General features: G+C 36.4%; 1 protein-coding gene across 3 annotated transcripts; it reads left to right on the top strand.

Annotated features, from left to right (window-relative positions):
• The first annotated feature begins 8,714 nt into the window (after positions 1 to 8,714).
• Positions 8,715 to 12,333, top strand: LOC147564956 (uncharacterized). 3 transcript variants are annotated; one of them, XM_086651346.1, is made up of 7 exons: positions 8,715 to 8,912; positions 9,203 to 9,247; positions 9,334 to 9,373; positions 11,192 to 11,363; positions 11,451 to 11,668; positions 11,758 to 11,810; positions 11,891 to 12,333. In XM_086651346.1, the coding sequence occupies exons 1-4, from the start codon at positions 8,882 to 8,884 to the stop codon at positions 11,319 to 11,321; spliced, it is 246 nt and encodes an 81-aa protein (XP_086507472.1). In that variant the 5' UTR covers positions 8,715 to 8,881; the 3' UTR covers positions 11,322 to 11,363; positions 11,451 to 11,668; positions 11,758 to 11,810; positions 11,891 to 12,333. The 3 variants fall into 3 exon arrangements, with proteins under 3 accessions (XP_086507472.1, XP_086507471.1, XP_086507470.1); XM_086651345.1 differs by having other exon boundaries at positions 11,451 to 11,810; XM_086651344.1 differs by having other exon boundaries at positions 10,546 to 11,363; positions 11,451 to 11,810.
• Positions 12,334 to 12,627: the final 294 nt, after the last annotated feature.

The raw sequence follows: 12,627 nt of genomic DNA, 5'->3' as shown, positions 1-12,627 counted from the left end.
TAACAAAATTTTACAGTTTGTGTTAACATTGTGTACATTTGTAGAACATTGTGTTAAATGTTAACAGTACTGTATTATGTGTTAATAAATTTTGTTAAATGTCACCATTTTCCCAGTTAATTTGCAATTTCACAGAAACGCAAACATTTTTTACCATGGTAAAACATTCTTCCAGTTTTTAGGACAGTGCAAGGAATGTGTGAACATTCACCCAAATGCTACAACATTTCCAATTTGATTTTAACATTTGTCAACCTGTTAAGACATTTGATGATACTTTCATAACATTTTATTCAATTTTGCAGTATGGAAACTGATAGGTCACTTTCTACATCTCAAAATAATGACAAGAAGTTAGTATGTGACTCATGGGGCGACGTATTTACTGAGATTGAGCAAATATTTCCCGGTGGTGTCAAAGCTTTTCGACACGCTCTTGGTCGATATACCATTGCAACCAAGAACAACTACAAATATATCAAGAATGAACCAGGTCGTGCGACTGCCGTTTGTTCCAAACCCTGATGTAATTAGAGAGTCCACGCGGTTGCACCATTGGGATGTAAATCTGTGTTTCTGTTTAAAGAGTACGAACCGAAACACGATTGTCTCGATGTTGTTCTCAAACCTGCGGATCCCAAGTTGTCTAGTAAACTTGTTGGCAACCTAATTGTTCAAGACATCAGAAAACACCCCGATTGGAGTACGGCTGAAGTTAAAGAAAAGTTCCAAGACGATTACGGTGTTGAGTTGAGCTATTACTTTTCTTACGGTGGTAAGAAGGTTGCGATGGACAAAGTATTTGGGCAGGAGGGTGATTCCTATGCAAAGTTGAAGTGGTACGTAGATGCTTTGGCGACTACTAATCCCAATAGCAGAATTGATTTTTTAAATCGAACCCACTACCAACAGATTTGTTCGAGTTTTTATTGCCCTTCACGCATCTATCCTTGGGTTTCAACACTGTCGCCCTGTGATCTATATTGATGGAACATTCGCAAAAACTCGTTTTAATGGCTGCATTTTAGCTGCGGTTACCAAGGACGGAAACAACGGTATGTTTTCATTTTCACATCTTACGTTAACATTCCAATGTTCCTGCTAACACTTCACAAGATTTTACCTGGTTTATAGAAAATGTCGCGGCAGACAGTGCGATGCTGTATCATTTATATATGTCAATTTTCATTCGTCAATTATGTGTAGACATTTCTGCAAATGCTAATGCAATATTGCTTTATGCATCAACATAACTAATTTTGTATTTCTTTCTTTTTTTGTTAGGTCTTTTCCCCATTGCTTACGCAGTTGTGGACATTGAGAATGATCATAATTGGGATTGGTTTCTGCAAAATTTGAAATTAGTGGTGGATCCGATAAAACGTTACACCTTTATTTCGGATAAACATGCTGGAATTCTAAAAGGCGTGAAGAATGTTTTTCCCACCGCTCATCACTCATTCTGTGCTTAGCACTTACGATGTAATCTGAACTTAAGAATACGGAACGGGGCGCGCCAATCACGTTATTTTCAGAGTCTTATGTTTACGGCGGCACGGGCATTACCCGAGAGTGAGTATCACCCAACCATTGAACAAATGGTTGAGATGGGTGGAACCAATGTGGAGAGGTTTTTCCAATCCCTTAATCCGGAATCATGGGCAGATTCTTTTTTCCCACGGGATAGGTATTTTGTTTACTCTTTTTCAGTTGAAATGTTGAAACACCATTAACCCTGTTACCGACACACTTTAAGTTTACTCAGTTATTTTTTCACATTTAATCATTACTTCTGTTATGGAAGGGCATTCTTTATAGTGTTCCGTCATTCTGTTACATGTTACCACATTTAGTGAATGTTTCTAACACGACACGATCTTTTATAAGCAATCCATTAAATGTTGTGACATTCGGTATAATGTTTTCTTACAGGTATGGCGCCATCAGTTCTCAACTGTCTGAGAGCTTCAACAACATGGTAAAGAAAGCCCGCGTCCTCCCTATTACAGCATTGTTGGATGCCATAAGACGGAAGATTATGAACAAGATGAGAAAGCATAGAGACGCCGCTATTAGATGGAATACATTTCTTTGCCCATCCATTAACTTGGAACAGCAAGCGAAATTCAATGTTGCAGAGACTAGGAGATACGTTGAGGCAGCCCCACTTATTTATGAAGTATATTCGACTTCACGCCATTCTGTAAATCTTGGTACTCTCACATGCTCTTGTCGGCGTTGGCAAGTAGATTCGCTTCCGTGTCAACATGCAATGCTATGCATCAACAAGACTCGTGGTGATAGTTTATGTTTTTATGATCCCGTCTGGACGGTGGAGGCTTACAGAAACACATACCAACATTGTGTTTACCCCGTTCCAAATTTTGACGAACCCTATACTTTTGATCCATTAACCAAGACTCTTCCTCCACAACTTAAAAGGGCACCCGGCAGACCACGTACAAGACGGTTGCAGAGTTCCGGAGATGTTACGAGGAGAAAAAGAATATGTCGCAGGTGCAACCAACCCGCTTATCACAACAGTGCTACTTGTCGAGCCCGACTGTAGTTTACATTTTACAAAATGCTTTTACATTCAACGATATGTTTCACCATGTAAGAGATTGTCTCTACATTGTGTTGAATGTATTAGTAAAATCTTTTGGTGTTAGTAAATCGACTTAAATGTCTTAGTACATATTTTTTTGTCTAGTGAATGAATCCTAACATTTTACAAAATGTTCAGTGAATGAATCCTTACATGGCTAGCTATTATTTACAATGTGTCAACATTATAAAGTTTTTTGAGTACATTCTGATTATTGAAGGAACATTATTACATATTTTTAAAACATTTGTCACTATGTTCCAACATTGGGTGGAATGTTCTAACATTTCTGTGTATGTTTTTTCCTGAAACAAACTCTTTGTCGTCAATGCATGTCACATATGTTCCAGAAGAAAAATAATAATATATTCAAATTTACTTCATATTGTTTCCACATAAATATCCCATTCAAAATCATTGTAAGTTGTTAACATCCCAAAATAATTTACAAACCATATTTGTTTGTAATCTAATCAAGAATGAAGTCGTTTCGGGTTTAGTGATATGAACATAACCCGTTACCTGAACAACTACTTCATTTTTGATTAAAAGATCCTTTACAAAAAAAAAACATATGTCGGGGCAACCACACTTTCAAGCTCGGGCCATCCTCCAAGATATCGTATTCTCCTTCAATATGTTGTGGGTGAGCTTAGCCCTCTTCCTTTGTGCCAGGGAAACCCAATCTGGGTTTTGTGTACGCTCTTTGGGTCCTGTTGTCATGCAGTCTTCCACCAACTCTTCAATTTTCAAAATTACAAAGAGACCGCAATCCGGGCTGTTCAGGCCACAAAAGAAATGTTAAAGCATAACAAATAATGTTTCCACAGTCACAGATAATACTGCAACATAATGTGAAATGAGACTACATTACTAATAATTACGTGACTTTTTGTCAGAAGTCTGAAAACATTAATGGTTTTTGAAATAACATTTCGCGGAATGTTGGAACAATTTCCAAGTTTTTTGCACCATACTTGATCAAAAGTATAGGGTTCGTCAAAAGTTGGAACGGGGTAAACACAATGTTAGTATGTGTTTCTGTAAGCCTCCACCGTCCAGACGGGATCATAAAAACAAGTACTATCACCAGGAGTCTTGTTGATGCATAGCATTGCATGTTGACACGGAAGCGAATCTACTTGCCAATGCCGACAAGAGCATGTGAGAGTACCCAGATTTACGGAATGGCGTGGAGTCGAATATACTTCATAAATAAGTGGAGCTGCCTCAACGTATCTCCACGTCTTTGTGGGTTCAATTTGCAAATCAATTATGCTATTAGGATTAGTAGTCGCCAAAGCATCTCTACGTACCACTTCAACTCTGCCTAGGAATCACCCTCCTTCCCAAATACTCTGTCCATCGTAACCTTCTTACCACCGTAAGAAAAGTAATAGCTCAACTCAACACCGTAATCGTCGCGGAACTTCTCTTTAACTTCAGCCGTTCAATCTGGGTGTTTTCTGATGTCTTGATCAATGAGGGTGCCAACAAGTTTACTAGACAACTTGGGATCCGCAGGTTTGAGAACAACATCGGAACAATCACGTTTCGGTTCGTACTCTTTCAACTGAAACACAGATTTACATCCCAATGGTGCAATCGCATGGACTCTCCAATTGCATCCAGGTTTAGAGCAAACTGCAGTCACACGACCTGGTTCATTCTTGATATATTTGTAGTTATTCTTTGTCGCAATGGTATATCGACCAAGAGCGTGTCGAAAAGCTTTGACACCACCGGGAAATATTTGCCCAATCTCGGTAAATATGTCGCCCCATGATTCACACACTAACTTCTTATCATGGGTTTGAGATGTAAAAAGTGACCTCTCAGATTCCATACTGCAAATTGAAGATAATGTTATGAAAATATCGTAAAATGTCTTAACAGGTTGTCAAATGTATGAACAACTGGTGTAATGTCGTACCATTCAGTAGAGAGTTACGACATTCTCTAGAATGTCCACATAACTGGGAGAATGGTTTAACATTTTAACAAATGTTCAAGTTTCTGTGAAAATGATTGAATACATTTTACTGAATGTTTCCAATATGTGGTAAAATCATATGGTCCACGAAGAAATGTCTGATCATTCTATAAAATGTTGCTCACAGTGATAATTCTATAGCATTGAAACGAATGTGTTAACACATGATAAATTACTGTTAACATTTACCAAAAGGTTCTCAAAATCCCAAAAATGTTAACACAAACTCTAAAGATTTGTTAAAAAAACAGAAGTTGTAGCAAAAACCAAAAGAATGTACAGACAAGTCAAAACTGTACGGACAAACCAGAAACTAAGCATCAGAAAAGAAGGATGAACAAAAGCATAAAATCTCAGAAAATAAAAACCCTAAACAGTTACCTGGTTTTATAGGCGAAGAAGATGATGATTCAAGTTTAGAAACGAAGAAGTGGGTTTGTGTCTCGGTTTGTGTGTGGAGGTGATGACTGAACCACGAAAAAGTGAAAAGGGGTTATGTCTCGATTTTAATATGGTAGAGAGATGAAGATGATGATTGAAGAAGATGATGACTGTAGAGAGATGAAGATGATGATTGAAGAAGATGATGGTCGGTGAGGTTCGAGAGAGAAAAGAGGGTTTGGGTTTGTGTATCGGTTTTAATATGGTAGAGAGATGAAGATGATGATTGAAGAATATGATGACTGTAGAGAGATGAAGATGATGATTGAAGAAGATGATGGTCGGTGAGAGTCGAGAGAGAAAAGAGGGTTTGGGTTTGTGTTAGGTAGAGAGAGAAAGTTTCTGTTTCTTATAGAGGGAGAAAGTTGTTGGATATATATAGGAGGGCAAAAGAGGTATTAGGAGAAATTATTAGGTCTTAGAGATACGAGTTGGGTCCGGATTGAGCATAGGGATGTGTATTTGAGTTTGATTTGCGATATTAGTTGATTATTGGGTTTTTGGTGGGTTAATAATCCTGGTTGGGTTTTTTTTGTATTTGGGCCCAAAATTTGGGCCTTTCATCAAAAAATTCTTTAAAATATTTGTTTCTATTTAAAATTAAAATTTCATATATTTAACATTTTGTCCTAAACCAAAAAAAAAACATTTTGTCGACATTTTAGAGATGGTGAATGGCAAGAAGGGATCAACAACATTCATTCTATTTTCACCTCTCACCTTCTTAACATCAACACTACGGATAATACTACCACTGCCCCGGATATCCTTAATCTTTTTCACCATTTCATTTCTCCAGGTCAGAATAATATACTTATTGCTATTCCGGACGAAGAAGAAATCAATAATGCCATTAAGGGTCTCAAGAAAGAGGCGGCTCCTGGGCCAGACGGGTACCTCCCTTTTTTCTTTCAATCTAACTGGGACACAGTTAGGCCCGACATCCATACCCTAGTTCATACCTTTTTTCACACTGCTACTTTGCCTTCCGAGTCTAACCATACTCACATCCGCCTTATTCCTAAGACTGCTACTCCACAAACCCCTGCAGATTACAGACCCATTAGCCTTCTTAATACCACTTACAAGATCATCACGAAAATCTAAGCTGATAGGTTTAAAGAGACTCTTAATACCATCATTACTCCTTTTCAAGCAGCGTATATTCCGGGTAGACAATTTTCGGATAACATTATCATTGGACAGGAGATCATTCACTCGATGAAAAGGATGAAAGGCGCGACTGGGTACTTCAGATTGAAATTAGACATGTCTAAAGCATTCGATAGGATAGAGTGGAATTTTCTGATTGATATCATGACAAAACTAGGCTACTCAGAGCATTGGATTAAGATGATTACCAGTTGTATTTCTACTTCTTCTATGGCGGTCCTGATCAATGGACATCCTCGGCCCACTTTTCTTCCGACCAGGGGTATCAGGCAGGGAGACCCCCCTTTCCCCCTTTCTCTTCACCCTAGCCATGGAAGGCTTGAGCAGAATGATTATAGCGGATCGTGACAATGAGACTTTCAAGGGGTTCCCTACCAATTATCCTAACCTCACTATTTCGCATCTCCTTTTTGCTGATGACTGCATTATTTTCGGTCGCATCTCCCTCGATAATATTCACATTTTCAAGAACATTCTTAACATTTTCTGTGTGTCTTCTGGTCAGATGATTAACTACAAGAAATCCAATATTTTCTATTCCAAGAATTCTCACCCTAAATTTAAGCGTATTATCATGCGTTCCCTTAAAGTTAAGAATGCTTCTACGTCGGATAAATATCTTGGGGTGCAGCTGTTCATAGGAGCGCATAAGAATAATGCTTTCAAGTATATCCTTCAACAGATCAAACACAAATTAGAGAAATGGAATCATTCCTTCCTTCCTCAAGCCGGGCGCACTGTTGTTATTTCGACGATAGCAGCCGCCGTACCCCGATATCAAATGCAATGCTTTGCCATTCCTAAAGGCATAAGCAAAAGCATTTCGACTATTCAAAAGTCGTTCTGGTGGGGTAAGTCCAAAGATATTTGCACGAAATCCTGGTCTTCTATTTGCCTCCCCAAATCCATGGGAGGTCTTGGTATTCATCTTCCTGATCTAGACATTAAAGCTATGCTCAGTAAACTAGCTTGGAAGATCAAGGCGGAACCTAATGAGATGTGGGTTCATTTCCTGAAAGCTAAGTATTTTCCCCACAGAGACTCCGGGTCCAGTCAAGCCACATCACTCTTGGAACTTGAAGACTATAAGGAAACAATTGAACCAGATTGAAGATTTTACGACCTGGGAGGTCCATAATGGAGCGAACATCAACATTTGGACTGATAGTTGGATCCCTGATATTAATACTCCGCAGAACCGTAGCAATGATTCCAATCTGACTACGGTAGCTCAATTAATCTTGAACAACGATTGGAGTGAAGAGGCTCTTACTAGAACCTTTGATACTTCGACCCAGAATTTAATTAAATCCATTCCAATCTATGAAGCTGGAGAAGATCAAAGAATTTGAACTCTTACAAAATCGGGTAAGTTTACGGTTAAATCGATGTATAAATACCTATGTACTAGTATGAATTCCCCTCTACCCCTCAGCCTGAACTGGAACTTTATTTGGTCCCTCCCGACTATACCTAGAATTCAAAATTTCATTTGGAAAATATGTACTAAAGCTCTCCCGGTGAGAGAAAGAATCGGTAAATATATTAACAACAATTTGAACTGCCCTAATTGTAATGATATTAAATCTATTGAACATGCGCTTCTTCACTGTCCTCTGGCTAGAAACATATAGTTCTATTTTAATATTATTTCGGAGAACATCACTTCTGTGGCAGAATGAATCTTTTCATGGGAACACACATCTCAATACAGCGATTCCGCTAATCATACTCACTTAGCTATTATTCTGTGGATCATATGGAAAACTAGATGTGATCACTGTTTTCAACATGAAATAAACTCTCTTTCACCCATTATAAACATGATACAATCTTTCCCTAGAAACACCATCACACAACCAAGCATGAATAAAACATCACAAGCGATGTGGCAGCCACCAGAACCTACATGGGTGAAAATTAATGTAGATGCTTCCTTTATCAATGTTCATGAAATTACAGGTACCAGCCTTATTATCCATGATTCTGACTCAAAATTCATAGAAGCTCATACATTTACTACTAAAAGCAGAAATAGCGAAGAAAGTGAGGCCATAGCTATTCTCAATGGCCTTTTATGGGCGGCTGAACATAATTACAATAAAATCATCATAGAAAGTGATAACATCAATATCATCCAAAACATACAGAATATCAAGGATGAAATTGGCATACTAGAATTCACATCCAGAAAATACAAGAAGTCAAACGAAGGATTGAAAGGGTGAAATTCAACTACATTAATAGAAAATTCAATTCGCCTCCGGATAGGCTAGCGAAATGGGCAAGAAAGAAGAATAATTTGTATTGTAATGACATTTTAAGAGTTTAATACTATATTTACCTTTCAAAAAAAAAAAAAATGTGTAGGTCAAAACGGACAGGGGTCCTGCTTGTAAATCGAAGCCAAATATCATGTAATATCATTGATTTGACATTATGTACAGTCAAATCGATGTCCAGACCATTAAAAGAGAAGTTAGACTATCTTCCCCACCTGCCGCATTAATATACAATATTAAAATTTCATCTGGATCTTTGGTTTTCTTCCATAAATGCTCCCTTTTTTTACTTTTATTTTCTGATGAGTTTCTTATATAGTTTTCAACTCCCACTGAACATAAACAATTTCTTTCCTAGCACTTCTCCAAAATCTCAAAAAACTCATGAAGAAGTGGAAAACTGAAGATCATGCAGGTAACTTACTTTTTCTTCTCTAGTGATTAATTTTCAGCTCATGTTTGAACCCTTTTGCTATTCTTTGTTCTTTTAATGGATTCTTGAATGCCTATTTGATTTGGTTGTTCTTATTATTTGGTAGCTTCAACAAGTTCTGTATAAATTTCTTAGTAAGATGTGTGTAGTACCAGATCTGCTTTACCCTTTTCCATAAACTGTATAATCATAGATATGTTGTTTGATCTATCCCATTCTTTATCATCTAACTAATCATTTCTCTCCATGGTTGATGTTATTTCTTCAAACAGGATTAGCATGGAGAGGTTTTGATGATGATATATGCTCAGCACGATGTATGCCTTCTTTTTTGTACTTTCATAAACATTGGTAGTTCTTATTTTAAGTTTTCATTAAATGTTGTTTTTTTTCCTCTTCTTAGGGATTATTAACTATAATGACATACTCTCTCAAAACAACAAGTAAGTCTTATTGTTCATTTTTTTTATTGACTATTTACTACTGTTTTTTGTATATACTTCATTTTATTTGTTTGAAGATTTAGAAAAAGGGCCATGGAGACTTGGGGTTAGAGAAAACCTAGAATGAGTTTCGGGACCAATCTTATATACATTAGGAAAACCTATTTTTTCCAAAGGGCGCGTTATTATAAGGCCCAAAAGTTGGGACCCGAGAGAGGATCAGGGCCAGTGTAAAATAATAATAAAAAAAGACTCACTTTGTAAAAGTACCTAACTACCCTCCTTAATATAAACTAAAGACTTTTGTGTCCTGGCCCTAATTTTCCCTCCAAAAATTTGAGCAGTCCCATCACTCGATTCCAACGCATGGGTCTTTACTCTATAGTCGAAAGGTGAATACGATTCACTTCTCATCTGCTCATTCTCTCTCTCTAAATATTTTGAAAATCTCTCTAAAAACGGTCTCGAGCTACAACTCCATCAATTCTTCTCATTCTTCTCATCTTCTTAGTCTTATTCTTAGGGTTCCGGTTTGAAAGGGTTTTTTCTTGGTTTCGATTTTGAAAAAGGGAACTAGGGTTGTGTCGTTTCCGGTGAGAAGCAACTCCATAAACACCTATGTCTTCGACGCCGGTCGAGAAGCAACGATTCAAAGGTATAAAAGAGTTGTTTATGTTGATCCTAGAAATATTTTTGTTCGAACTCAAAACCCCCAAATGTTTCGTTTTCTGTAAGTAAACGTATTTAGGGTTTTGTTTTTTTTTTTTTTTTTTGATGTTTTTGATTTTTAGGGTTCGAACTAAGCATTAGACTACTAATGTTTTTTATTTTTAGGGTTTTGTTTTTTTTTTTGTTTGAAGATCTTCATCATTTTTAGAGTTTGGATTAAGACTTAGACTACTAATGTTTTTTATTTTTAGGGTTTTGCTTTTTTTTGTCTGAAGATCTTCATCATGTTTCTAAAGTTCTTCATCATGTTTCTAAAGATTTTTATCATGTTTTGATGTGTTTAAAAAATATAGATTTTGTTCTTCAGAAATACTTGGTGTGTTGAAACATTTTGTTCAATTTGGATGATTTTATCATCAGATCTACATATTAAAATTATTTGGTTGTAAACAAATTTCATATTTGTTTAGATATATTGTTTTGTGCATACTGGTTTTATGCAGAAGCTTAAACAAGAAGATGGTAAAAGGTAAAACCCCAATGAACAGTCCAAATAAACCTGGCTCTTCCAAAGGCAAGGAAGATAGTACTCTCAGACTTAGTCCAAGGAAGAGACCTGCAAGTGGAGCAAAGGAGATGCCTCCAAAGAAGCCAAAACATCAAAAGCTAGGCTTACGTGGAAGACACCCAACAAAAGGCCCCAAGCGTTCAATTTAAATGTAGCTTGAAGCTTCCTGTAGACCTTGCACTGATTACTTACAACTGCATGTCTGATAAGCAGAAGTAGGTTATTGAGGATTCACCATGTTGTGGGCATATCTACCAATGTTGTGAAAACATATCTGATATGTTGCAACAATATTGGGTAAGGTGTGGACATATTTACCAGGGTTGTCTAAACATATCTGATATGTTGCAACAATATTGTCTATGTTTTCACAACAATGTTAATTATGTTGTGGACATTTTTACCAATATTGTAAAAACATTCTGATATGTTGCAAAACATTTAGATATGTTGTGAACAAATTTGCAATGTTGACAAAACATATCTGATACGGTACACCATATATTATATATATGTTTCTACGACAGAGTATATTTGGCTCTGGATTCAATTTTTGGTTGATTAAAAATGAAATTCTGCAGGACAAAAATATGGATCAATGAGTACATCAATGATATATGTGGGAAACCACTGGACCAACTCATGACGAATAGAGAATGTGATTCCCGGATAATAAACTGGTGGGCCATGTATTTGTCAAACCTCCGATAGAACCAGAAGAGAGAAGTGTAATTCCTTTCATCAGAAGTGTTTGTAAGTGAAATTAAATCATTTTCATTAACAAATTAGTATATGTTTGTGATTATCAAAGTATAACCAGCATTTCACGTCTTTTGACAGACTTTGATATGTTCAAACGAAGAGGAGTCCATAAACGCACTGTTGTAAGGGACACTGAAGAAAGCTTTTGATGATAACTTTAATCCTCAATATGTATGTGCAACAATGTGTAACCCGACCATCGAAGACCGCACCCGAGGTCACCATTGGACATTCCTGGAGTATGATGTTTATCATGATGAATGGACACATTACAACTCTTTATTGTGTGATAAAAGGTTAGCAAAAGCTTGCTCGGAAAATAGTAAGGAATTTGCTATTGGGATTCAACATGCAATGGAACAACTTTTATCACTGTGCATGGTAGGAAAAAGTTCCAAAGATGAGGCCAGAACCCAAGGATAAACAACAAGGAGAACGGTAAGTAAAATGTTACTATATTATATTTTGAAATTACAAACACTGAGTTAAATGTTCTAATATTTTTTTTTCTACAACAGTGCCGACTGTGGTTTGTTTATCATTCTTCGAATGGAAGAGATGATCGCAAAAACAAACAAATCCACATACATAGTCAGCACTTGGAGGGAGATTGGAATAAATTAGCCCAAAGAAGAAGGGCACAATTAACTTATTTGATTTTGAATGACAACACTGTCCAGTGGAGATTAGAGAATTAAGGTGTTATGTTGTAACATTTTTTGTGAACAATTCGTCATATGTATATTTTGAAATTGCTGGTGCACTAAGCAATTATGAAATTGCTGTCGTTTGATCCAAATGCGACAATGCTGAAGTGGTAAAAGCATGAGCAATTTAATATTTGCTTAGAGCATATCTAGATTTGTTTAGATAAATCTATTTCTGTTGTTAACTGGGAATGTATATTGAGGATCTGTATTTTGAAGTTAATTAATTTAAAGAGCATGAAGGTTCTCTAGTATGATTGGCTTGCATATACTTAATATTTGGTCAAAACATAATTTTTAGTTGTCAATTTTCTTTAAGCAAAAAACTAATTTGGTCGGAAATAATTTATAGGATGGGAGTTTTCCTGAAGCATATCCGAATTTGTTCGGAATGAAAACATTTTATTAGAACAACCAAAAAATTGTTCAAAAACATATTTGACGTCTTAACTTTTCTTCATGCAAAAAAAAAAAAAATATATGTTTAGAAATATTTATGAATTTGAAAATTTCCTTTGAGCATATAAGTTTTTGTTCAGAGATGGAAC

This window comes from Eschscholzia californica, unplaced genomic scaffold (assembly GCF_041429995.1).
Source record: "Eschscholzia californica isolate CP2 unplaced genomic scaffold, dmEscCali1.0.p SCAF_1, whole genome shotgun sequence".
In the NCBI taxonomy this organism is placed as follows: domain Eukaryota; kingdom Viridiplantae; phylum Streptophyta; class Magnoliopsida; order Ranunculales; family Papaveraceae; genus Eschscholzia; species Eschscholzia californica.
Note: the sequence above shows the minus strand (reverse complement) of the source record. Positions and strands in the feature narration are given on the sequence as shown.

Coding starts and splice junctions, on each gene's coding strand:
- LOC147564956 (XM_086651344.1), top strand. CDS start 8,882: ATGAAGAAGTGGAAAACTGAAGATCATGCAG. Junction 8,913..9,202: donor GAAAACTGAAGATCATGCAG/GTAACTTACTTT, acceptor TTCTTCAAACAG/GATTAGCATGGAGAGGTTTT. Junction 9,248..9,333: donor TGATATATGCTCAGCACGAT/GTATGCCTTCTT, acceptor TCCTCTTCTTAG/GGATTATTAACTATAATGAC.